General features: G+C 45.7%; 1 protein-coding gene across 1 annotated transcript in view; it reads right to left on the bottom strand.

Annotated features, from left to right (window-relative positions):
• The window catches only part of USP34 (ubiquitin specific peptidase 34), a 1418841-nt gene that overhangs the window by 299655 nt on the left and 1091452 nt on the right, over nt 1-27734 (bottom strand). Inside the window, 4 exon segments of the mRNA XM_030196176.1 lie at nt 3775-3840; nt 26900-26947; nt 27047-27122; nt 27330-27394. Of these exon segments, the coding sequence (XP_030052036.1) occupies nt 3775-3840; nt 26900-26947; nt 27047-27122; nt 27330-27394 (255 nt within the window).

Genomic DNA, 27734 nt, shown 5'->3' with positions numbered 1-27734 from the left:
TCAACGGATGAGTATGTGTTCGTTGATGATTGATAAGTAATCCGCAGTTTTGCCGGGTACATCAATGCAAACCTAATTTTTCTTTTCACCAACTCAGCGCAAATCGGCGAAAATAATTTCCTTTGCGCCGACACCCCCGCCGAATAATCCTGGAAACATAGGATTTTTTGAGTTCCACAAATCAACTCTTTCCCAGAGCGCAGAGCTTGTAGTATCGCCGTTTTGTGCGCAAAATTAAGGATTTTGCAGATGACCACTCTGGGCCTTGTGGAGTTCGCCTGCTTTATGCCCAACCGATGGGCCCGTTCGATTCTCAAGGGGCCCAGCTCCATCGGCAGCTCCAGCTCCTTGTTCAGTCACACTTCCAGGTATCTTTTCAAATCATGATCTCCTTGATTTTCTGGTATGCCTACCAGCCTTAAGTTGTTTCTTCTGGATCTGTTCTCCAGATCCTCGATTTTATCAGCATAAGAGTCCACCAGTTTTTGTAATTTTGTTTGAGCCTCCTCGACTTTCTCCATGCGGTCTTCTAGTTCGCCAGTCCGGCGCTGGAAATTCGCCATGTCTTCTCCAATCTGTGTAACATTATTATTAAGAGCTTCCAGCTTTGCTGTTAATGAGCCCAATTTTTTCTCCAATATCGTTTCCATAGCAGTGGTAACCTCTTCTACAATTTCGGCGGCCCACGCGGATCCCACCTGAGAAGCCGCTGGGCTCGCCGGGGCCGCCATCTTGTCGTCCGCCAATCTGCTTTTCTCTTTGTCTTTACGCAGATTTTTAGCCGCCATCGCGGAGAAGTATGATGTTTAAAGTTGGGGCTTTGCCTCCTGTGGTGGTTCGCCGATTTTCTGGGTAACTGCAGTCACTTTTTCGGGATATTCTATGCTGATTCGTCTATGAGGGAGCAGGAGCGAAGCCGTTAGCGTCCGCTCCTCTGCATAGCGTCACGTGACTCTCATAAGGATCAATATTAAAGCTACCTGCTATTGCTGGTTGTGTTATATCATTCACATTTCTAGTTTTCTGATAATAAACCTATTAGTTTATTAGTTCTGTTGTCCTGGACTAATTAAGAATCCTGGTGGTTTGTGTTTTGGGTATGTAGGTGCTTTCTAGGAACTGTGAGACCCCCTAAGAGTGTGGCCCCAGTGTCCTTAGAAATCACCGGGGAATAACTTGAGAGTGGCAAGCAGGACCCAGTTGGTGGGAGGAGGGTGCTAGAGCATATGCCCAGGGACAAGCGGAACTAAGCAGTGCTAGGGATAGACCCTCCAAGTGGCCGCAGGGTTAACCCCAGATGGATGCAAGGCATTTCATGACAAGCAGACAGTATAGTCATGTTTATATTATCAGCATAAATTATATTGTTATGGTAATCATGCCAGTAAGCTCTTGGAAAATTTGGTGCACCCATGGGCAGGGCCTCGGTTCTGTAGGGGTATTTCCCATCAAGGTTGCACAGTCACTGATGGTAACAGACTGCTCTTGCTCAGTACTTCGAACAGTTTTATCAAAGGCAAAGTGTGGCTAGGGGAGATATTCAAGCATATGTTGATTCCTCAGTATTGCCATAAGATCTGGAGCTTTTGCATGCTCCCATCTTGGCCCAGGAAATCTTGTTAGCTATCAAAGAGGCCCCTCTGCCTAAAACACCAAGCTCCAATGGTACGACAGCTGAATTTTGCAAAAGATAGCAGGAACATGTCTCACTACCTCTGGAAGCCTATTATGGTCAGGTCTGTCATGATGCCTCATTTCCGGCACATGCAAATTGCTCCATTCTAGTAATGCTGCATAAACCTGGCTGGGATCCATTATCCTTCGATTCTTACCAGCCAATCTTGCTACTTAATTTTGAAGTGAAGCTTACGGCTAAGATACTGGCAACTAGACTGGCTGGTTTGCTGCTGGAAATAATACACGAGGACAGGCAGGCGCTGTGGAATGTGTGTTGAGTTATAGTTGTTTTGGGGCATTGTGCCACCAGGGCTGTGTACCTGTGCTGTTAGTTGGACTGGATGCCCAAAAGACCTTTGATTTTGTAAACTGGAACTATTTGTTTTTGGTGTTAGAAAAGTACAGATTAGGGGGTCCTTTTTTGGATATGATCAAAATTCTATACACTTATCCTTGTAAATGGCACTTTATCAGCATTTTTCCCTTTGGCAAGGGGTACCCACCAAGGCTGCACCTTATCCCCACTTCTGTTTGTCCTTGCATTGGACCCTTTGTTAATTGCTAACTGTGCTGACTCGGAAGTGAAAGGGTTGCCGGTGGGAAAGGAAACAGTGAAATGTATGGCATTTGTTGATGATAAGCTATTTTGTTTTGACCAAGCCAAAGTCCTCATTGCATAGACTTCTGCATTTGGTCTACTGTCACAAGAGAGTGTCCAGTTTAGTCCTTAATTTAGATAAATCTGAGGTCATATCCTTGGGGGGGGGGGGGGGGGGGGAGAGGTTATTCCTATGGAGTGACTCCTTTCCCCTTCAAAGGGTGGATATTAATCTAAAATATTTGGGCGTTTATCCCACTAAAAATGTTGCTGAAGTGTATAAGGAAAATATTAGTGTTACTTCAGAAATCACTTGATGTGTTGGAACTATGGACCCCACTGCCACTGTCCTTACAAGGACGTATAACGTTATACAAAATGGTCCTCTTTCCTAGATGGTTATATGTCTTACAAATCTTCCTAGGTACCTAACGAACAGCGATATAAAAACATTTACAAAATATCTGACAAGATTTTTGTGGAATAATAAGGTGGCAAGAGTTACCAACCAAGCAACAGCTTTCAATGTCTTTTGGGCAAGGGGGCTTAGCTCTCCCAGACTTACGTAGGTACAATGTGGCATGTATTATGCGCCATCTGGTGGACTGGATTAATGGCACGCCCTATTTTATCCCACTTGAGTTGAAGCAGCAACATCTGGACCCTACTCATTTGCTGTTTTTTCTGCATACTAAAATGTCTACCAAGGTAATGACAGTGAAAACACATCTTATTTTGAAATCCATGCAACAAGGTTGGAGATGGCTGTGTAAACAATTAAGTCTTTCTCCTAACTCTACAATGCTGCTTCCCTTGTGGGAGAATAAAGATGTGGACTCTGATGCTAGAAAACTGTATTTGAAGTATTGGTCTGATCATGGACTTTGGCCTTATTGTTCATTTCTGTATGTTATTGCTGTGTATAGCTTTGCTATTGCTGATGCTAAGTTGTTCAAGTTATTCTGTGGCTTTAATAAAATATTTAAACAAAAAAACAAGTGTTAGCGAGTCATATTTAAATGTGGAGTAAACCACCCTAATGGCTGTATTCTGTACCAACTGTAACCTGTGTTTCAAAAAGTTTTGAGCAGTCAATATAGAACAAATTGCAGTAATCTAGCTGTGATAGCACTAAAGATTGAATAAGTAATCTGAACGCTGACTGATCAAAATATTTTTGAACCGTTCTTAGGTTCTTAAGCAACAGAAATAAGTTTTATTTCATATTATCCTACAATAAGCTGATTATTATGCACTGCATAGGAAAATGCAAGTCTTTTCTGAATTATCAAATTAAACACACTCTTCTGTTTAAAAATAAAATGACCATCTCTCAAAAAGCTTTGTGCATTCATTTTTTCTTTGTTTTACCTGCTGGACAAAACAATATTTTATCATTTAAATAGTACAATTATTTCACAATTCATGTTGGTATTATGCTATGTAAATTTCAGTACACTGGTCATACCGAACTATATATAATACTGGATGACTCTCACCTCACAGGCTGCTTGACTGTTGTTAAACTGCTTTGTCAACAGTTCAATCCACTGAAGCATGGTGGGCTAAAAGAGAGATAAGCTAAATTAGCAGAAGCAAAGTATATTTGTAAGCACACAGAACAAAATAAGTTCTCCCAGATATGATAGTAATGGTTTATTCATACAAACAAAAATATGAAAAGAAAACTTTATTTTCTGTATACCTTGCAATATTCTTTAAAGTGTCCTGCACTCTGACAAGCAAATTTATAAAATACCTGGTTGGGCACTTATTTTAAAACTTTTAAAGCCCTGCAGGTGGTGCCAACAGTCAACCTACTGGCAGTCTACTTATAAATCACTGAAAGACAAGTTTAAATCTAACCACAGATGCGTGTTCTCACAATCAGCTAACAGTTATAATTCCTCTCCAAATTTTGAAAACTGTTTTAACATTACATTTTTAAAACTTTATTTTACAACATAGAAAACAAATTATTGTCATCAAATAACTAATGAGAGGGTTAAATTATGGCCCAAGTACAAAAACTTAGATTGTGATCCCGCAAGGAACAGAGAAAGTACCTGTAAATAATATACAAACTGCTTTGGTTGTACCATAGAAAGGCGGTAAATGCAAATTTTTAGAAAACCCAAACCCTTTATCTCATCATCCAATATCCCACAATGAGAGAGAGCTGGGAACTCCATCATAAAATGTAAGGAAAGCTATTGCACATTCCAACATGCAGCATTAACCTGAATTACATAATTCTTCATTTAAACCAGTAGGTACAACAGAATCCTCAATACCACTATGCCTTGCATCACTAAAGATTGCTCATGACACTTAAGAAATTCTTGCAGCTGTACAGGTTGAAGAAATACATATTCATTACCCTTAAATTTCATGAACATTTTGAATATAAAAAAGAAAAAAAAAGTCATACCTAAAGCCTGGAACCTTGCATGTGAAGGTAAGAATTCTTACCTAAACCTTACCAGCTGTGGAAACATTACAATTTTTTCATGGAACACCTATATTCTTTCTGATGGATCTGCTCTTCTTTCTCCCTACTACATAGGTTCCTTTCCTTCTCACACCTCTCTTTATACTTATCTCTGGCCCCTGGTCTTCCCTTCCTCTTCTCTGACATCCTTTCCTCCTCACCAGTCTTTTTCCCCTACCACTAAGCTGCTGCTTGAGAAGTAGAGAATTATAGCCAAGTGGTTAGAGCGGCAGCTGAGAACCAGGGAAGCGAGGGTTCACGTCTTATTGATAGTCCTTGTGACTTTGAGCAAGTCACTTAATCTTCCATTGCCTCGGGCACAAATACAGATTGTGAGCCCTCTGGTAGCAAGGAAAGTTCTTCTGTACTTGAATTAAATTCACCCTGAGCTATTACCAAAAGAGGTGTGAGCTAAATCCATAAACAATACTACTACTATTTATTATCATTAGAACTCTAGATACACACAACACTATATAAATATATTTAATAGACTTTAAAGCTTGATAGCTCTGTCAAAACATACAGGATAAAGATTTTAGAAATTTCATTTGTAATGAAAATGGTTAAAACCCACTAGCCTGTGATCAAGAGAAACAAGAGTAAGAATTAAAGGGCAGCCTAAGATAGATCAGTTTTTAGACTAAATTTGAACAAAATCAGAGAAAGTGATATGCATCAATTCATAGTAACATAGTAGAAGACGGCAGAAAAAGACCTGCACAGTCCATCCAGTCTGCCCAACAAGATAAACTCACATGTGCTACTTTTTGTGTATACCTTACCTTGATTTGTACCTGTCCTTTTCAGGGCACAGACCGTACAAGTCTGCCCAGCACTATCCCCACCTCCCAACCACCAGCCCCGCCTCCAAACCACCAGTCCCGCCTCCCACCACCGGCTCTGGCACAGACCGTATAAGTCTGCCCAGCACCATCTCCGTCTCCCGTCACCGGCTTTGCCACCCAATCTCGTCTAAGCTCTTTAGGATCCATTCCTTCTGAGCAGGATTCCTTTATGTTTATCCCATGCATGTTTGAATTCCGTTACCGTTTTCAAAGTATATTCTAAACATACATGACATAGTGGCATAGTAAATGACGGCAGAGAAAGACCTGAACGGTCCATCCAGTCTGTCCAACAAGATAAACTCATTTTAAATAGTATGTGATACTATATTTGTATACCTGAGTTTGATTTGTCCCTGCTTTTCTCAGGGCACAGACCATAAATGTCTGCCCAGCATTGTTCCTGTACTAAAAGTTCTGAAAATAACATTGAAGTCCCTTAAAAGTTACACTCCAGCCCATCCACATCTATTTAGCCACACCCAGGTAGCAGACCGTAGAAGTCCGCCCAGCACTGGTTTTACTCTCCAATTACCTCCGTTCCACCCAATCTCCACTAAGATTCTGTAAATCCATTCCTTCTAAACAGGATTCCTTTGTGTTTATCCCACACACGTTTGAATTCCATTACCGTTTTCATCTCCACTACCTCCCGCGGGAGGGCATTCCACGTATCTACCACCCTTTCTGTGAAAAAATACTTTCTGACATTACTCCTGAGTTTGCCCCACCCCCCTTCAACCTCAATTCATGTCCTCTAGTTCTACCACTTCCCCGTCTCTGGAAAAGGTTCGTTTGCGGATTAATACCTTTCAAATATTTGAACGTCTGTATCATGTCACCCCTGTTTCTCCTTTCCTCCAAGGTATACATGATCACCTAAGCCTAATTCTATTTTACAGACCCCCGGGCAACTGGCAAGATTCACAAAAGCACTTTCTGGATTTCATATCGAATACTTGCGTTTCCACCCAGAACCTTCTCATAGCAGGAGACATCAATCTGCACCTTGAAGATACTAACTCAAACAATGTACGCGAATACAAGGACTTCCTCCAACTATGGGAACTTCACTGGCCAAACATACAACCCACCCATAACAAAGGACATACACTAGATATCATCACCCACAAATTCTCATCAGAACCAAATCTCACACTAACAGACATAAAATGAACAGCCACGCCATGGTCCGATCACTACAGTGCAAACCTTTCCCTCCACTGGAGAACAAAAAAGATACAACAAAAACAAGAACAACAAACATATACTACGAGAGGCAAAATAGACCCACTAACATTCTGGCAACAATTCTACACCGACGAATGGACAACACCCACAGACTCACCCCAATATCTCCAAGAATGGGATAACAGATGCAGAACAGTTTTATTTTATTTATTTTTGTTACATTTGTACCCTGCGTTTTCCCACTCATGGCAGGCTCAATGCGGCGGGCAATGGAGGGTTAAGTGACTTGCCCAGAGTCACAAGGAGCTGTCTGTGCTGGGAATCGAACTCAGTTCCTCAGTTCCCCAGGACCAAAGTCCACCACCCTAACCACTAGGCCACTCCTCCACTCGTAAACAATCTCCTAAATACTACAACGGTTACCTCCAACAACACAGACACCCCATCAGCAACTAATCTCGCAAACTACTTCAATGAAAAAATCATAAAACTCCGACTCATGATACCCACCAATATAACAGACTACACAAACATCAATGAATGTCTAGACCCAAAACCCGGGGAAAGCCCAGCAGATCGATTATGGACCAACTTTGACACGCTCTCATCGTTGAGCAGGGACTGTCCTTCTATGTTAAATTGTACAGCGCTGCGTAACCCTAGTAGCGCTTTAGAAATGTTAAGTAGTAGTAGTAGATGAAATCTCACACTGGCTCGGAAAATACGCCAAATCGCAATGCAAATTAGACATTTGCCCTACCAGTCTAATAAGATCTGCACCCAAACAATTTAAAACAGACCTCACGAACCCGAGACACCCGACAGACTGGCGGAGCGAGCAGCCTGAACCCGAGAGCCGGACGCTAAGCCAACCTGCCCACGGCAGATTCGCGACCAGGGGTGAGCTCGTCCCACGCCAATCTGATCGGAGGAAACTGATTGCAATAGGCGGACCGGACCTATCTCGGACCCAGTTGGTGGTCTGTTCGACTGCGGCGGCTTCGTTGGTCTCCGGCGCGTGTACTGATCGCCGGCATCTGCCTGCCACGTGGCCGTGGCCTAACCCCTTCCTTGCCATCCGGCCGCCCCGGGGTTCCCACTGCCGTCGCCTGTTTGCTCCGGAGCTGATTGTGCCGCTTTGCTCCCTGGTCGGAATGACCTGGGAGCGGACTACAAACCTCGAGACCACTGCACGATCATCCGTCTGCCCCAGGACTCCCGCTGCCTCCCGGCGCTCCGGAGGCTCCCGAACGTTGGGGTTCCTGCGGGGGCGGGGGGCCAGCCGTGTTGCGCTCCACCGCACTGGTCGTGCTCCGGAGTCCTGTGTGCTGCCACCACACTCCCTTGTCGGAACGACCTGGGAGCAGCCTATAGGTCTACTGATCGCTAACCTTGGACGCCTGCAGTAAGTTCGGTGTGCGACCCAAATACAAAGCCCCAGAGGAGGCAGAGTCCTTCTGCCCCTGCTTGCTCCCGTTCGCCTGATCTATCTGCTTCAGCTTGCTCCGTTCGCCGGACCCAGCTCTCCCTACTGATCCCAATCCACCTGTTCTAGCCTGCTCTGGCCACCAGATCCAGCTTCTCCCGGACCCAGCTTCTCCCGCCTTGTTCCAGCTCGCCTGTTCCAGCTTCTCCCTGCTTGCTCCGTCCTTCTGCTCCAGATTGTCTCAATCCACCTGAACTGGCTTCTCCCTGCTTGTTCCAGTCCCTCGGCTCCAGCGTGCTCCTGCCTGCCTAATCCAGCTTCTTCCTGAGTGTTCGGCTCCAGCATGCTCCTATCTGCCTGATCCAGCCTCCTCCTGCGTGTTCCAGTCCATCGGCCCCAGCTTCTTCCTGATCCAGTGTGTTCCTGCCTGCCTAACCCAGCTTCTTCCTGAGTGTTCGGCTCCAGCGTGCTCCGATCTGCCTGATCCAGCCTCCTCTTGCGTGTCCCAGTCCATCGGCTCCAGCTTCTTCCTGTGTGTTCAGCTCCAGCGTGTTCCTGTCTGCCTGCCTGTTCTGGCTTATTCCAGCATGTTCCAGCCTGTTCCCGGCAGTCTATTCCTGCGTGCTCTAATCCAGCCGTCTGTTCCAACTGCTACAGTCACATCATACCACCCCTGCCTTCCTGCTTGCTTAACTACTAGCCCTTCTACCAGCCTACCTGCCAGATTGACAGCTCATTGACCTACCTGCTCAACACCGCCTGTTTTTGCCTTCCTGCCTGCCTGACTATTAGCCCATCAACCAACCTGCCTGTCTGCTTGTTAGCCTGTTAGCCATTGACTTACCTGCCTATTAGCCCTTCAACCAACCTGCCTGCTAGCCTGTCAGCCATTGTCTTTCCTGCCCGCCTACTAGCTTGTCAGCCATTGACCTACCTGCCCGCCAGTCCATCATCTCCAAGCCTCCAAACCAGCTTTCCAGCTCTATCTATCTGCTTAACACCTCAGTCACCACTCAACCACCTACTACACCTCAGTCACTTATGGCCCCTGTCCACATTCTCTTCCTTGCCCTGTCCCTTACTAAATTTTCTCTCCCCACTTCCACTGTCCATCACCGGAATTCGCTGCCCTCCCGTCCTGCTCACCATGGCAATACCCTATTCACCCTCATCGTTCACTACCTCACCATCCCTCGTCCCCCTCCTCCTTCCTTGCTCTCAACCTTCAACACCTCCTTCCTACCATTAACCCTTCTCCATTCCTCCTAAGTGCATCCCGCCTTCGTCGCCCGACCTCCCCCACTCTCCCCTGCACTCTCCTGCTCCTCCTCCTGCTATCCGCGGGAGACATTAATCCTAATCCAGGTCCCCCTCACCTGTCCCCGTCTTATCCATGCAAACGATTCCGGGATGTCTCCAATCTCGTCTCTATTCCCCTCCTCCACCCCTCATCCCTTCCCTTCTCATGCGCCTTGTGGAATGCCCACTCGGTCTGCAACAAACTGTCCCTCACCCACGATCTCTTCATCTCTCGTTCCCTTCAACTGCTCGCCCTAACTGAAACCTGGATCTTCCCAGACGACTCTGCTTCAGTTGCGGCCCTTTGCCATGGAGGTTATCTCTTCTCCCACACTCCCCGCCCAGTTGGCCGCGGTGGAGGCGTTGGGTTACTACTCTCGCCCTGTATTTTCCAACCCCTCCTCCTACCACAGTCTCACTGCTTCTCATCCTTTGAATCCCACTCCATTCGGCTATTCTACCCGTTGCCACTCAGAGTGGCAGTAATTTACTGCCCCCCTAATAAATCCCTCTCTTCCTTCCTCACCGACTTCAATGCTTGGCTCTCCGTTTTCCTGGAACCCTCATCTCCATCCCTCATTCTCGGAGACTTTAACATACACGCTGATGACCCATCCGACCCTCACACCTCTCAGTTCCTCACCCTAACATCCTGCTTCAACCTCCAGCTGTGCTCCACCACCCCTACTCACCGTGATGGCCATTGTCTTGACCTCGTCCTCTCCTCCTCCGGCTCACCCTCCAAATTCCATGCCTCGGCTCTTCCTCTCTCCAATCATCACCTGATCACCTTCACACTTCTTCACTCCCCCCTCAGCCCCGCCCAACTTTAACCACTACCTCCAGGAATCTCCAGGCTATTGACCCCCCCACGTTATCCTCTTGTATCTCTAATCTCCTCCCTTCCATCATGTCCTCCGAGACTGTCGACAAGGCTGTCTCCGCTTACAATACCACTCTCTCCTCTGCTCTCGACACCCTCGCACCATCCACCTCCCGTCCTATCAGGCGTACTAATCCCCAGCCTTGGTTGACCCCTTGCATCCGTTACCTTCGCTCCTGCGCCCGATCTGCTGAACGCCTCTGGAGGAAATCTCGTACCCACTCAGACTTCCTTCACTACAAATTCATGCTATCCTCCTTCCATTCCTCCCTATTCCTTGCAAAACAGGACTATTACACCCAATTGACCAATTCTCTCAGCTCCAACCCTCGTCGTCTCTTCGCTACCCTTAACTCCCTCCTCAAAGTGCCCCCTGCTCCCACTCCCCCCTCACTCTCTCCTCAATCACTGGCTGATTACTTCCGCGACAAGGTGCAAAAAATCAACCTTGAGTTCACTACCAAGCCACCTCCTCCTCTTCACCCTTTAACCCTCTCCGTCAACCAACCAACCAAGGCCTCTTTCTCCTCCTTTCCTGACATCACCGAGGAGGAAACGGCCCGCCTTCTTTCCTCCTCGAAATGCACCACCTGTTCCTCTGATCCCATCCCCACCAACTTACTCAACACCATCTCTCATACTGTCACCCCCTCCATCTGTCACATCCTTAACCTCTCTCTCTCCACTGCAACCGTCCCTGACACCTTCAAGCACACCGTAGTCACACCTCTCCTCAAAAAAACATCACTTGACCCTACCTGTCCCTCCAACTATCGCCCCATCTCCCTCCTACCCTTACTCTCCAAAATACTTAAGCGTGCCGTTCACAGCCACTGTCTTGATTTTCTCTCCTCTCATGCCATCCTCGACCCACTTCAATCCGGCTTTCGCCCTCTACACTCGACAGAAACAGCACTCTCTAGAGTCTGTAATGACCTGCTCCTGGCCAAATCCAGAGGCCACTACTCCATCCTCATCCTCCTCGATCTATCTGCCGCTTTTGACACTGTCAATCATGATTTACTTCTTGCCACACTGTCCTCGTTTGGGTTCCGGGGCTCTGTCCTCTCCTGGTTCTCCTCCTATCTCTCCCACCGCACCTTCAGAGTGCACTCTCATGGATCTTCATCCACCCCCATCCTGCTATCTGTTGGAGTTCCCCAGGGATCTGTCCTTGGTCCCCTTCTCTTTTCAATCTACACCTCTTCCCTAGGCTCCCTGATCTCTTTCCAGTTGCTTCCCTAATCTTCTTCCCAGTTGCTAAAGTACCTCAGTCATTTATGGCCCCTATTCACATTCTATTCCTAGCTCTGTCCCTTCCTAATCTTTTCCCTCACCCCCTACCTCTCTCCGCTACAGGAACTCACTACCCATCCATCGACTTCATCACCTCACCTTCTCTCCTACCCTCTTCCTCCCTCTTGGCTTTTAATCTCCGCCTCTTTCTTCCGTCCATTTTGCCTTCCCCATTCCACCTAAATACCTCTCGCCTTCGACGCCTTCGTGGCCACACCTCTCCTCCGCTCTCTTTTACTCCTTCTCTTACTCTGAGCCGGTGACATCAATCTCAATCCTGGCCCCCCTCACCAACTATTATCCCAACTCTACAGATCTCACCGCGACCTTTCTAACCTCATCTCTATTTCTCTACTCCCCTCCTCTTCTCTGCCCTTCTCTTGCGCCCTATGGAATGCCCGCTCTATCTGTAACAAACTCGCCTATATCCAGGACCTCTTTATCTCGCGTCACCTCCATCTGCTCGCCATAACAGAAACCTGGCTCTGCCCTGATGACTCTGCTTCAGTCGCAGCCCTGTGCCATGGCGGTTATCTATTATCACATGCTCCTCGCCCTGCTGGCCGTGGGGGTGGTGTTGGACTACTTCTCTCTCCCTCCTCCAGATTTCAACCCCTTCTTCCACCTCAATCTCACTGTTTTTCCTCCTTTGAAGTCCACTCTATCCACCTTTTCTCTCCTCTGCCTCTTCGAATAGCGGTCATTTATCGTCCCCCTGATAAGTCCTTTCTCAGTGACTTTGACGCCTGGGCTTGCCTTCTTCCATGATCCTTCCTCCCCCTCTCTCATCCTTGGTGACTTTAATATTCCTGCTAATGATCCTTCCAACTCTTATATTTCCAAGTTACTCGCTTTAACATCCTCCTTTAATCTCCAACTATGCTCCACCTCCCCCACTCATCAAAATGGTCACTGTTCACCCTCTAGTTTCCTTGCCTCTGATCTTCCCTCCTCTGATCACCATCTTATAACTTTCACACTTAAATCTCCTGCCTCCCAGTTCCGTCCTATCTTATCTAATTTATCTAGGAATCTTCACAATATTGATCCTTCATCTCTATCCTCCCATGTTTCAAACCTCCTCTCTACTGTGGCACCATCCACGTCTGTCAACGAGGCTGTTTCTTCTTACAACAATACTCTATCCTCTGCCTTAGACACTCTTGCACCTTTGATGACCCGCCCTGTAAGGCGTACAAAACCCCAACCTTGGCTGACTTCTAATATCCGCTACCTACGTTCCTGTACCCGCTCCGCCGAACGCCTCTGGTGGAAATCTCGGGCCCTTGCTGATTTCTTACACTTTAAGTTCATGCTGACCTCCTTCCAATCTGCTCTTTTACGTGCCAAACAGGATTATTATATCCAACTGACCAACTCTCTTGGCTCTAATCCTCGACTTCTCTTCACCACATTGAACTCTCTCCTCGTGCCCCCTCCCCCAACTCCCCCTTCATTATCTCCTCAGACCCTTGCTGAATTCTTTCACAACAAGGTTCAAAAGATAAACCTTGCTTTCTCTACCTCACCACCTCTCCCTTCACTAGTCCGTTCCCCTCTCTCTCCTTCCCCTCATTCCCTTTCCTCCTTTCCTGAAGTTACTATTGAGGAAACTACATTTCTCCTTTCTTCCTCAAAATGTACCACCTGTTCCTCTGATCCCATTCCCACCCACCTTCTTAATGCCATCTCTCCTGCTCTTATTCCTTTTATCTGTCACATTCTCAACCTCTCACTTTCCACTGCGACTGTCCCTGCTGCCTTTAAACATGCTGTGGTCACACCTCTCCTTAAGAAGCCTTCACTCGACCCATCTCCCTCCTTCCTTTTCTCTCCAAATTACTTGAGCGTGCTATTCACTGCCGCTGCCTTGATTTTCTCTCCTCACATGCTATTTTTGACCCACTACAATCTGGTTTTCGCCCTCTCCACTCAACCGAAACTGCGCTTACTAAAGTCTCCAATGACCTATTACTGGCTAAATCCAGAGGTCAATAGTCCATCCTCATTCTTCTTGATCTTTCCGCTGCTTTGACACTGTCGATCACAGCATACTTCTCGATACCCTGTCCTCACTTGGATTCCAGGGCTCTGTCCTTTCCTGGTTCTCTTCCTACCTCTCCCTCCGCACCTTTAGTGTTCACTCTGGTGGATCCTCTTCTACTTCTATCCCTCTGCCTGTCGGCGTACCTCAGGGTTCTGTTCTTGGTCCCCTCCTCTTTTCTATCTACACTTCTTCCCTTGGTTCATTAATCTCATCCCATGGCTTTTCCTACCATCTCTATGCTAATGACTCCCAAATTCAGCGTGCTTGTTTGACATTGTTGCCTGGATGTCTCAATGCCACCTGAAATTAAATATGACCAAAACCGAGCTTCTCATTTTCCCCCCCAAACCCACCTCCCCGCTCCCCCCGTTTTCTATTTCTGTTGATGGCTCTCTCATTCTCCCTGTCTCCTCAGCTCGAAACCTTGGGGTCATCTTTGACTCTTCTCTCTCCTTCTCTGCTCATATCCAGCAGATTGCCAAGACCTGTCGTTTCTTTCTTTACAACATCCTTAAAATCCGCCCCTTTCTTTCCGAGCACTCTACCAAAACCCTCATCCACACCCTTGTCACCTCTCGTTTAGACTACTGCAATCTGCTTCTTGCTGGCCTTCCACTTAGTCACCTCTCCCCTCTCCAGTCGGTTCAAAACTCTGCTGCCCGTCTCGTCTTCCACCAGGGTCGCTTTACTCATACTACCCCTCTCCTCAAGACCCTTCACTGGCTCCCTATCCGTTTTCACATCCTGTTCAAACTTCTTCTACTAACCTATAAATGTACTCACTCTGCTGCTCCCCAGTATCTCTCCACACTCGTCCTTCCCTACACCCCTTCCCGTGCACTCCGCTCCATGGATAAATCCTTCTTATCTGTTCCCTTCTCCACTACTGCCAACTCCAGACTTCGCGCCTTCTGTCTCGCTGCACCCTACGCCTGGAATAAACTTACTGAGCCCCTACGTCTTGCTCCATCCTTGGCCACCTTTAAATCTAGACTGAAAGCCCACCTCTTTAACATTGCTTTTGACTCGTAAACACTTGTAACCACTCGCCTCCACCTACCCTCCTCTCTTCCTTCCCGTTCACATTAATTGATTTGATTTGCTTACTTTATTTATTTTTTGTCTATTAGATTGTAAGCTCTTTGAGCAGGGACTGTCTTTCTTCTATATTTGTGCAGCGCTGCGTACGCCTTGTAGCGCTATAGAAATGCTAAATAGTAGTAGTAGTAGTATCTCATCTCATGGTTTTCAGTATCTTCTTTATGCTGACGACACCCAGCTTTATCTATCCACACCTGATATCACCGCGGAGACCCAGACCAAGGTATCGGCCTGCTTATCCGACATTGCTGCCTGGATGTCCAACCGCCACCTGAAACTGAACATGTCCAAAACCGAGCTCATCGTCTTTCCACCTAAACCCACCTCTCCTCTTCCCCCACTCTCTATCTCAGTTGATAACACCCTCATCCTCCCTGTCTCATCTGCCCGCAACCTCGGGGTCATCTTCGATTCCTCCCTCTCCTTCTCAGCGCATATCCAGCAGACTGCCAAGACCTGTCGCTTCTTCCTCTTTAACATCAGCAAAATTCACCCTTTCCTTTCTGAGCACACCACCCGAACTCTCGTCCACGCTCTCATTACCTCTCGCCTTGACTATTGCAACCTACTCCTCACTGGCCTCCCACTTAGCCATCTATCCCCCCTCCAATCCGTTCAGAACTCTGCCGCACGTCTTATATTCCGCCAGAACCGATATACTCATATCACCCCTCTCCTCAGGTCACTTCACTGGCTTCCAATCAGATACCGTATACAGTTCAAGCTTCTCCTCCTTACCTACAAATGCATTCAGTCTGCTGCTCCTCACTACCTCTCTACCCTCATCTCCCCCTACGTTCCCGCCCGTAACCTCCGCTCATTGCAGCATGCCCTTGAAGGAGCACAGGGGTAGGCACTGTCTCAGAGTATATGTGTGTGTGACAGAGACACAGAGTGTGTGTGTGTTTTCTAGAGTGTGTGCGACAGTGACACACAGAGAGTGAAAGACTGTCTTTGTGAGAGACTGAGAGCGAGTGTCTGTGTGTGTTTGGTGCAGTTTTTCCTTCCCCCACCCCCGTCCTCCCTCCTGCCGTTTTTAGCTGCACTTAATACCCTGTAGAAGGGCAGGTTCCCTTTGAAGTATTGTTTTTCCATTGTAGACCTGTGAATTTGGCCCTATTTCCCTTCCCCTCCCCTCCTTCTTTTCGTCCTTGTACATAGCACACTTACTCAGAGTAGTTTCGTTTTCATTTCTGTGCTGCTGTCAGTTGCCTCTGTCATGTCAGTAGGAGTTCCCTGTTCTATTACTGTTGTTTCTGGAGGGAGTTCTGTGAGCGCGTTAGTGTCGGGACGCCCGCTGTCTCGTAATCTTTGTGGTTGCAGAGAGTTCTTTGAGCGCATTAGTATCGGGACGCCCGCAGGCTCGCAATCTTCGTGGTTTTGTGAGGATGGGCGGCACTTTTGTGACGGTGCTTCAGGAGGCCGGCAGTGTTGTTGTGTTGGCCGGTGGCTCGCAGGCTGCGTGTTTTTGTCAGGGCGGGCGGCACTTTCTGTACGGGGCTTCTGTAGTCCGGCAATGTTGTCAGCTGAGCTGTCAGATTCAAGAGTGTGGTTCGCGATGTCGGCAGTGTTCCCAGCTGATCAGTTTTGTACTGTCGGTTACTGAGCATGGCACGTTTGGGCGGGCTGCAGGCACTGTGGAGCCTTTGCGCGTGGCAGCCAGTCTCGAGCCGGCAGCCCTTTTTGAGTCTCTTTTTTTTTTGTTTATTCGTGCGTGGCACTTGCTCTTTTTAGCAGCCGTTGACGTCAGGTTATAGAAAAGGGATTGTTTGGAGAGTTTGTGCTATTAAATTTTAACTGCCAGACCATTGACCATTCTTCTAACTTTTGAAGATCCCTTCTCATCATTTCTACTCCCTCCAGGGTATCCACTCTATTGGCTATCTTCGTGTCATCCACAAAAAGGCAAACCTTTCCTTCCAACCCTTCAGCAATACCTCTCACAAATATATTAAACAGAATAGGCCCCAGCACCGACCCCTGAGGAACTCCACTGCTCACCTTACTTTCCTCCGAGCGGATTCCATTTACAACCACCCTCTGCCACCTGTCGGTCAACAAGTTTCCTATCTAGTTCACCACTTTCGGTCCTAAGTTCAGCCCTTTCAGCTTATTCACGAGCCTTCTGTGGGGGACTGTATCAAAGGCATTGTCCTTCATCCAGTTCTTTGGTCACCCAGTCAAAAAAGTCAATAAGATTCGTTTGGCAGGATTTTCCTTTGGTAAGGCCATGTTGCCTCGGGTCCTGTAACCTGTTGACTTCTAGAAAGTTAACTACCCTTTCTTTCAGCAGTGACTCCATTATTTTTCCTACCACCGATATGAGACTTACCAGTCTGTAGTTTCCCACTTCTTCCCTGTCTCCACTTTTGTGAAGAGGGATCACATCCGCTCATCTCCAATCTTGCGGAACCTCTCCAGTCTCTAAAGACATATTAAATAAATCTTTAAGAGGTCCCGCAGGGACCTCCCTGTGCTCCTTCAGTATCCTGGGATGCATCCCATCTGACCCCATAGCTTTGCCCACCTTCAGATTCTCCAGCTGTTTATAAACTCCTTCTTCCGTAAACGGTGCAGTATCCACTCCATTCCCAGATATTCCCTCGGCAGCCAACCGTGGTCCTTCTCCAGGATTTTCCTCCGTGAATACTGAAGAGAAGTAATGTTTAGCATATTCACTTTATCCTTGGGTATGGAACACTGCAAGGGAGGTGGCTGCCCCAACTCTGGTGGCAGTGATGGAAAAGCCCCGGAGCTGGTTATTTTTGTGTTACTAATTTTTGCTTGAAACGCATGGAAAGATAGTGTGAGGACTGTATATGGTTATGCTGTGTGGTTATGCTGAATGCTTTTGGGACCCGAGTGCTACAGGGAGAATCTGCCCCAGGAAGCTGTAACTGTGTTTTGTTGGAACATTAATGCACTGCCAGGACTGTGAGAAGCCATATGACTGGGTGGGTGGAAGGTATAGCTAGAAAAGAGGCCTACAGGAGGAAAGGGCTGGAAGCCCCAGATAGGATACTGAAGAGCTAACTTAGTGGTTCACGAGAAGACTGTGTTTTATTATGGGACAGTGTAATAAAATTGGTACTGCACACTGAGATGGAGTCCCTTCTTCATACCTCTGCTGGAGAACCATGAAAATATCAGCACCCGAGGCTTGGGCGGGGGTGCCTCAGATCTTGGAACCTGTTAAGATTCCAAGAAGTTCACTATCCTTTCCTTCAGTAGAATCTCCATTAGTTTTCCAACCACCAAAGTGAGACTTACCAGCCTCTAGTTTCCCACTTCTTCCCTGTCTCCAATTTGTGAAGTAGGACCACATATGCTCTTCCATCTCCAAGTATCTATTAAATAAATCCTTAATGGGCTCCACCAGGATTTCTTTGAGTTCCCTCAATATTCTGGGATGTATCCATCCTGCTCCATGGCTTTTGTCCACGCTTTATTTTGTGAACTGTTCAATATCTACTCCATTCCCACATATACCTTTGTCAGCCAACCACGGTTCTTCTCCAGGGTTTTCTCCCTTGAACACAGACCACTACTACTACTATTTAGCATTTCTATAGCGCTACAAGGCGTACGCAGCGCTGCACAAACATAGAAGAAAGACAGTCCCTGCTCAAAGAGCTTACAATCTAATAGACAAAAAATAAATAAAGTAAGCAAATCAAATCAAATCAATTAATGTGAACGGGAAGGAAGAGAGGAGGGTAGGTGGAGGCGAGTGGTTACAAGTGGTTACGAGTCAAAAGCAATGTTAAAGAGGTGGACTTTCAGACTAGATTTAAAGGTGGCCAAGGATGGGGCAAGACGTAGGGGCTCAGGAAGTTTATTCCAGGCGTAGGGTGCAGCGAGACAGAAGGCGCGTTAGAGTTGGCAGTAGTGGAGAAGGGAACAGATAAGAAGGATTTATCCATGGAGCGGAGTGCACGGGAAGGGGTGTAGGGAAGGACGAGTGTGGAGAGATACTGGGGAGCAGCAGAGTGAGTACATTTATAGGTTAGTAGAAGAAGTTTGAACAGGATGTGAAAACGGATAGGGAGCCAGTGAAGGGTCTTGAGGAGAGGGGTAGTTTGAGTAAAGCAACCCTGGCAGAAGAAGAGACGGGCAGCAGAGTTTTGAACCGACTGGAGGGGGGAGAGGTGACTAAGTGGGAGGCCAGCAAGAAGCAGATTGCAGTAGTCTAAACGAGAGGTGACAAGGGTGTGGATGAGGGTTTTGGTAGAGTGCTCGGAAAGAAAGGGGCGGATTTTACGGATGTTGTAAAGAAAGTAACGACAGGTCTTGGTGGTCTGCTGGATGTGAGCAGAGAAGGAGAGAAGAGTCAAAGATGACCCCAAGGTTTTGAGCTGAGGAGACAGGGAGAATGAGAGAGCCATCAACAGAAATAGAAAACGGGGGGAGCGGGGAGGTGGGTTTGGGGGGGGGGGGGGTGGGTGGAAATGAGACCAGAAGTACTTGTTTAGCCTATCGGCTTTTAACTCATCACTCTACCCACAGCTGTTCTCAGCACCTTTCAGTCTTACAATTTCATTTCTAGCCTTCTCTGTTTCCCCAACATAATGAAAAAAAAATCTTTGTCACCTATCTTTCCATCTCTAGCCATTGCTTCTGCCACCCATGCTTTTGCTAGTCATTCTCTCTTCACTTTGAATTTTGAGCGATATTCTGTTCTGTGTCCCTTTCCTTCCATTCTTCTGTATTTCATGAATTCTGCTTTTTATGCCTATTTTTTCAGCCACTTGTTTGCAGAATTGTATTAGTTTCCTTCTTGTTTTGCTTTTCTTAGAAAAGAAATGTGATTTTTATAGTGCCTGTAATCTTGGACAACTGACTTTCCATTTCTCTTACATCCTCCCACCTCATCAGCTCTTTCTTCAGGTACTCCCCCCATTTTACTAATGCCAGCATATTTGAAATCCAGGACTTTGAGCTTTGTGTGTCTGCACGCCACTTTAGCTCTTATATGAAACCATACCCTGTGATGATCACTACTGTCGAAAGTGGGCACCGATCTGGACATTAGACACCCTTTCTCCATTTGTGGGCCCTAGATCCAGCGTCATTCCTTCCCTCTTGGGTTCCATCTTCATTTGTCTTAGCAGAACACTTTGGGGTCCTTTGACTAAGCTGCTGTAAAAGAGGGCCTGCACTAGCATCAGCACATGTTTTTGACAGGCGCTGGGCCTTACCGCAGCAGGTAAAAGGTTGGTCATTTCTGGGAAAAAGAAATGGCAGTGCAGTATATGAATCACTTACTGTACAGCCATTTCGATGGAAAGCCCTTAATGCCACCCATTGAGATGGCGGTAAGGGCTCCCGCGCTAACCCAGTGATAATCGGTTAAGTTCCTGCACTACAAAAATAAGACATTTTTATAGCGCTGGAAATGGCATGCGCTAGGGGTGGGAACTACCCCAGGCTCCTGCAGTAGCCCAGCAATAGTTCCAGATTGGTGTGTGGCAAGCCTGCGTTGGGTTTACCACTGCTTAGTAAAAGGGCTCCTTTGACCGGTGTCCATGATCTCTCTCTCTACTTCTTTCTGGTTCTGCAGATGGGACATTCTGATCTGTACCTGGCAAGTTAAAATCTCTCAGTAACAGTACCTCCCCTTTTATTCCCAGCTTTTGAATATCTATGACCAGAGCTTTAACCACATTTTGCTCTTTGAACATTGAAGGACCTGGAACCGAGGCGGAACAATAGTTACAGAGAGATACAGAAAGCATCCCATTTGCAGGGACACCATCATCGGCATAGGCCCGGAGAAGGATCCCCCGAATCCACAAAACAAACGCAGAGTTCTCCTCGACCTGAACAGCGGGAACATGATGATATACAAGGGGTGATCTCAGTGTGACTGGGCTGCTGGAACAGATGTCCGCATAGCACGGGATCACTCATCACCTCCAGCCCTCAATTTCGAATACTCTTGAGACTAAAGCGTGGGGTCACTATTACTGTAATGGATGGAAATAACCTCCTTACCCTTGTGGAATTTTTTGCCCTCACACTGCCACTAAGGGCTAAGAAGACACGTGCAAGTCTTCCCTCGTGGCAATACTAGGGCCTATTGAGCTGCGAAATACCACCAAGCAAGATCGCGGAGTGAGGAAGTCTCCTTGTTCTTTTTGGATCTCCCACAGCTTTTCCTTAATCTCCTCGAAAACCACTGCACCTTTTTCACAGGGACACTTGATTTCAGAGAAGCTTAGAAGATACCGTGACGGTCTCTATGTGACCCAATAGGGATAAGTGCTCTAGACCCGCACCAAGAACTTACCTTGGCTGGACCATGACTGCACGACCATCTGAACAGGACTGGAAACAAGAAGGGTTGTCTTTGATATGCAGCTGGCTAGCACGGAGTTCCCAACCTGTGGTGCCTTTGGTGGCTGCATGGGTGCTCTTCAACCCGCGATGCGAGCTTACCTCGATTGGACTGCAAGAGGACCGACACTGATGTGGAGCTGACTCGCACAGAGTTCCCTATCTGCGATGCCTCTGGGTGCTCCAAGGATGCTCTCTGACCCGTGATGCACGATCACCTTGGCCATTTGCATGGGAGCAGCAGTTAGGAGGGCCTACTTAGATGTGGAGCTGACTCATACGGAGTTCCCTGCATGTGAGGCACTGTTGGCTACCCAGGGCTTTCTATCCACATTGCCCCACATTTTCCCTGACAGAAGATTGATGAAAATTCCAGGCCAGCAGGAGAGGCCTCGATTAGTGGTGCTTCTCCGCTACAACTATGCTGGTATCTCCGTGCTTCAGAGTGTCCAAGTCCCACCTAAGCCTTCTGGCAGCAACGTTCACTTCCTATGCTTCAATCAGCCAACAAGACCAACGCAGTACCTAATTTAGCTTTGAGCAACACCCCCCTTTCTATTTTTTTTTGCTTCCCTTTCCCTCCTTTTTTTTTTTTCATAGCTTCAGGTGACTGTACTTTATGCTGTTTTTCTCATATGTGTTTCATATCCTAGCCTGAGGACAAAGGGCAATCTCTCCTAGCTGCAGGTGACTGTACTACATGCCGTTTTCTTCACTTGCTATTAACTTAAAGAAATCGACTACATGGTGGTTTCTGACACAACTTACTAGCAACTGCCATGGTAGTAACATTTTCTATTAGCATTCTCTCTAAATGAAACAAAATTATCGCTAGTTGACACCTTCCTTGCATAATGCCATCTCCTACTAACTGGTGTACTGCTAACTGCAATTATTATATATCTGTTTCACACTAATCTTTTTTATTTTTTTAGTTTTTTATTTATGCTTTTTCCATAACCATACAAAATCGACATTAAACATATACCTTTCACAAATTAGATAACATCTGGAATGATTGTATTTTACAATAAAGGACTGGATTACAGAGAAAGACCTCAGACTAGTGTTCATCAATGAAACATGGATTCACAGCAAAGAAAATCCTATAATCCTGGACCTCTGCCCACCAGTATATAAAATTCTATACTGGACTAGAAAGGGAAAAACGGGAGCGAGCATCACATTAATTTACAGATCCCACTTCTTAACAGAAACCATTGCAGAATTCATAACACCACAACTCCAAATCGCCTCGATCAGGATAAAAGTTTTTAATTAACCATCTGTGCTGCATCATATTCTACAGACCCCCAGGAAACTGGAGAGAAGCCCAGATAAACCTTATGGACTTTATATCAAAGTAGCAAACCTAAATGTGTTGGTAATAGGAGACACTAACCTACATCTAGAAGGTCAATACACAAATTACATAAGAGAGTGCAACGAATTCCTTCAACTGTGGGAATTCCAATGGCCACAAGTGAACTCAACCCACGTAAAAGGTCATGCACTAGACCTTCTAGTATACAAATTCTTGACAGACTGGAACTTCTCAATAAAGAATCAAAAATGGACAGTAACTCCTTGGTCTGATCACTTCAGGCTAAATATGACCCTCTACTGGAAGGGGAAGGGAACTCACCAAACACAAAGCCGAACCTCATACAAACCAAGAGGGAAAGTCGACACTACAACATTCTGGCAATCCATGCACGAAAATCAATGGTCATCAACAACCAACTCCATAGAATTCTTCACAGAATGGGACAAAAGATGCACTACTATTCTAGATGAAATAGCACCCATGTGAAGAGAAGGTGAGTGAAGAATCAAGCAAGACCCCTAGTACTCTGGTTTCAGACTCGAATGGACAGCTTTGACCACTGGTAAAGATATTGATGATGGGACCTCAAGTCCCTGATTTCGAAACCACAGGACCTTGGTTTTTTGAGCATTCAATTTCAGTTTATTGGTCAGAGCCCAGGTGCTAACAGCAGTCATGCCATTTGCTACAGACTGAGTTGTATTTTTGTTTGATACTGTCACTGGTAAGAGAAGCAAAATGTCATCCGTGTAGGATAATAGTAGTTCATTAAGACCCAAGTGTATTGAAGCAAAGGATGACAAAAAGAGATTGAACAGGATAGGTGAGAGGGGCCCTGTGCAAAACAGTTTGGTGGGCCCCCCTGCCCGCGCCCACCACCATAAGCTATAATTTATACGTTTAAAAGGTGGTTTACAGCTCTCGGAACCTCATCCCATAGCTTGATATGCATTCACCATGTTCCAGTAGAGAGCAACAGACAGCGGCAATAACTTTCATATCCCGTCGGCTGCCAACCCCAGAGTCTCCTCGCTGTTGCATCCCACCCTCGTGGAAGCAGGAAGTGACATCAAAAGGGGGCAGGACACAGCAGCGAGGAAGCTCTGGGCTCAGCAACTGACAGGATATGAAAATTGGTGCCGCTGCCTGATGCTCTCTACTGAAATGTGGATGTACATTAAGGTATTCTGCAGGGAGGTGTTCCGAGACAGGAGGACAAGCATGCCAGAGATGTGGGGCCCTAGGAGCGTGAGGCCCTGTGCAACCAACCCTGCCTAAGACCGGCCCTGTCCCTGCATTAGGAGAACGGTAGTTGGAAAGTTGGCTGTTTTGCTTGACATAATAGCTTCTAGGCTGAGAGGGGAGGAATCCTATTTGTACCAGAGCCTCCCTCTGAATTTTATGGCCTTTCACTCCTCCCATAAATACAAAAAGGGTGGCAGCCTGTCTACCTGCATATTTCAAAGTAACCAAAATTCCCTCCTCCGATTTTCTCTATTATGAGCTTCTGGTTCTTCATATCTCAGCACCATTTACTCTGACAATTTGTTGCTGCTATATTCCACCCTGCCGCTCCCAATGGGACTGGGATGATATCTTACAGATTCTTGCTGATATCTCTACTTGCTGTAATGATCTTTTGACTGTCAAAGATTTCAAAACTCATATTGACGTCCCCTCTCACTCTCGTACAACTGCTTTTTTATCTTTCCTTAGTGACACTAATCTGTCCCAGCTTGTCCAAGTTTCCACCCACACTGCAAGCTATGTTCTTGACCTGATTATTGTCCACTCTCTGAATTCTCTCTCTGCTTTGCGTCTGCACATTTTTTCTCTTCCCTGGACTGATCACTCTCTGGTTATCACCTGCCTTTCCATCCCGGTCAGATCCTCTTCACATGGTCCATCTTTTTATAAGCATCCATTGCCCTGTTTTCTCCCTCTTGAGCCCGCTACCTATCCACCTCTCTTTACCTTCCTGGATCTGTAGCTTGATGCAATAGATGCTTTGGACCTCAACATTATCTAATCATTTCCAACCACCCTCTCAGGCTCCCCCTCCCAGTCGCATCTCTTTTAAGCCCTGGTTTCATAGTGGCCTCTCCCTTCTTCATCAACAAATGCACTGCGCTGAGAGAAGATGGTGGAAGTCTAGGACCCCGGAGCTTGTGTCAGCCTATAAGAAATGCTGTTGGTACTATTCTACCCAACTCAGATTGGCCAAAAAGACATATTTTACTAACAACTGGCTAAGTCAAATAATCCTAGAAGAACCTTATTCTCCCTTACCACCAATCAGGTACCTTCATCTACTTTCTCTTCTCAACCTTCTGCTGATGCTCTTTCTTCCTTTTTTTTCAGCCAAGGTTTCCTCACTTAAGGCTTCAGAACTACCCCCGTCTTCACCTCCCTCTTTATCCCAATCTCTGTCCTGTCATCAGATCTAGATCCCCCCATGGTTAAAACTGATCTTAGTCTTGCCACATGGTCCACTTTTTCCATCTCTTTTTACTCAGCTGACATTGATCTTTATCACAATGCATTTCACTACCTCAGACCCTCTGCCTTCTAGCTGGGTGAAAAATCACTAGGTATTGTCTTCTCCCCTAAATCCTGCATTTGGTTACTACCAGTCTTTCAGCTAGTATAGTTCCCCTCACCAAGAATGCTATAGTTAAACCTATCCTTAAAAATCCACCTCTTCATCCCGTCTTTTGAGAATACTACCATCACAACTCTAATTTCTGTCTCCTATCAAAAATCACTGAGCGAATAGTCTTTGACCAGCTCTTAATTTTCACTGTCATCAAATCGTACATTTCTGTCAAACAGGGTTTTGCACCAACCACAACACCAAAGCCGACTGCTTTGGTGAATGAATTACATTCTTCTATTGATTCTGGCAAAATTGTTCTTCTCATTTCACTTGATTTATCCACCACATATGATTTGGTCGATCACACTTTCCTTCTCACTCATCTTCACTCTATTGGTCTAACCGGTTCTGTTCTTAAATAGTTTGCTTCTTTTCTATCTAACAGAAGTTTTCTTATCTCTACTTCTTTTCCAATTAACAGAGGTTTTCTTGTCTCTACTCTCTCCTCCTCACCCAGTACTTTCCCTTTAGATTACAGTGTACTGCAGGGTTCTATTCTCTTCGTTACTATACAATATTTTTTTTAGCCCTTTTGCCCTTCTCATCCAGGAGCGTAACATTAAATTCTTTTTTTATGCAGACAATATCCTATTGATTTACCCTGTGTATCCAAACAACCCAGACCTTTCTAAGCTACAGTCTTGTTTCCACTCCCTTTCATAGCATAGCATATAAAATGGTGCTCAATACAGCTAAAACTGCAGCTTGCTGGGTGTTGGGTTCACTATCAGCCCCATTATCCTCTCTCTCCTTACTCAGTGTTACAGTGAACCTGGTAAAATCATTCTGGTACCTTGGTGTTATTGACTCTAAACTTTCCAAGTATCCTTAGTAGTAAAAAAAAAAAAAAAAGCTTTTATTGGCTAAAACATCTATGATCTTAGTTTTTTTTTCCTTCACACCCTTGTTCATGCATTTGGCATCACCAGGCTGGATTACTGTAATTCGATCTATTGCGGGATCCCTTCCAATCTTCTGCGCCATTTGCAAACCCTGAACAACTGTTTACACTGGTTGCCCATTCAATATAGGCTTTGGTTTAAAATCCATTGTCTCAACCACAAAGCCCTTTACCTTGGTGTCCCATCTTTCTTCCCTTGTAATCCCCCTACACTCGCTCTTCATTACTACGTCCCCAAGATCTGCCCACTATGAGTCTACTTGTTCTACTGCTTTTTATTTTCTCTCACCCTCCCTCTAGAATAATCTTCCCCCCACATTAGGTCTGAAATGTTATTTGCTCAATTCAAAACCCTATTGAAGACTCATTTCTTTGAAATGGCTTTTGGGCCCTCTGAAATCAGGTTGACCTGCTTGGTTGTAATAGCATGTTCCTGAATTTTGAGTGTTTTTGTATGTCTTAAGTCTCTCGAATTGTATCCCTTACCCTACTCCCTTGAAAGAGTAACTGTGCGCGTTTGGTCTTTGTTTTTCCTATGACTTGCTGGTATTGTTTTTCAATTTTATAAGATATTGATGTTATTGTTAGCTGCTGTGGTCTGCGCAAAGAAACAGCGGGGTATCAAGAATTTTAATAAACATATGCAGAAGCAGATAGCATGAAAAGGGACTCAATTAGGATATTTTTTTTCAGTTTATTTATCTGAAAATTTGATTTGGTGCTACAAGGCAACCATATTAGAGCAGTGATATGTGCACCTTGACAGGGGGCATCCGTATCTGTGAATCTCAACTGCATATACACACAAAACAAGTCACATACCTTCTCCTTTGAATGAATAAATGTCTCCAGGACAAAAGAAGTGCTAAGCTGGGGGGAGAAAAAACCAGAATATAATTACCATTAAAGTTTCTTGTTGTCACACTGAAGCTTACTGTATCACCAAGCCCTAATAGGTATGAAAGGTACCTTTGCTGTCATCAGGGATACTGCTTTGGGATCTGGTAATGTGCTTGGAATGCTACTACACAACTGCCACATGAACCTAAAATTAAGAAAAAAATAAACTGTAATTTTATTAAAATGAGCTCAAATGCCTGTGGGACAGAATATTGGTCAGTCTCATAGGCAAACTGTGATAGTAAGTCTCCACTGTTAGGGTTATTAAACCAAAAGAAATAGAAAGGATATCAAAAGTCCAATAACTTGGTGCAAAATATCAGTAATGAAGTATGGTAACCAATAATCTTACCCAAAATATGTATGCTCAAAAATATTCTTGTCTTGAAGAAACTGCATGTTATCGTGCCAGATCCACTGAAGAAAAAAAAATGCTATTATCAATTAAAAGAAAACAGCCTACCTGAAGTTCATAAATTAGTAAAATATCCCAAGATAAAAGGATTTTCTATCATAAGTATACTTACAGCTCCATACACACGTGTGTGTGTGTGTGTGTGTATATATATATATATATATATATATATATATATATATATATATATATATTTTATACACACACACAGGGGCATGGTAATCAACATGTCTATGCCTTAACGGTAGCCCACGCTGATAACTCAACCCACAGATATATACACAAGCATATGGAGTAGAGGAGTAGACTAGTGGCTAGAGCACAGGACCGATATCCAGACAT

This window comes from Microcaecilia unicolor, chromosome 3, assembly GCF_901765095.1.
Source record: "Microcaecilia unicolor chromosome 3, aMicUni1.1, whole genome shotgun sequence".
NCBI classification, from domain to species: Eukaryota; Metazoa; Chordata; class Amphibia; order Gymnophiona; family Siphonopidae; genus Microcaecilia; species Microcaecilia unicolor.
Note: the sequence above shows the minus strand (reverse complement) of the source record. Positions and strands in the feature narration are given on the sequence as shown.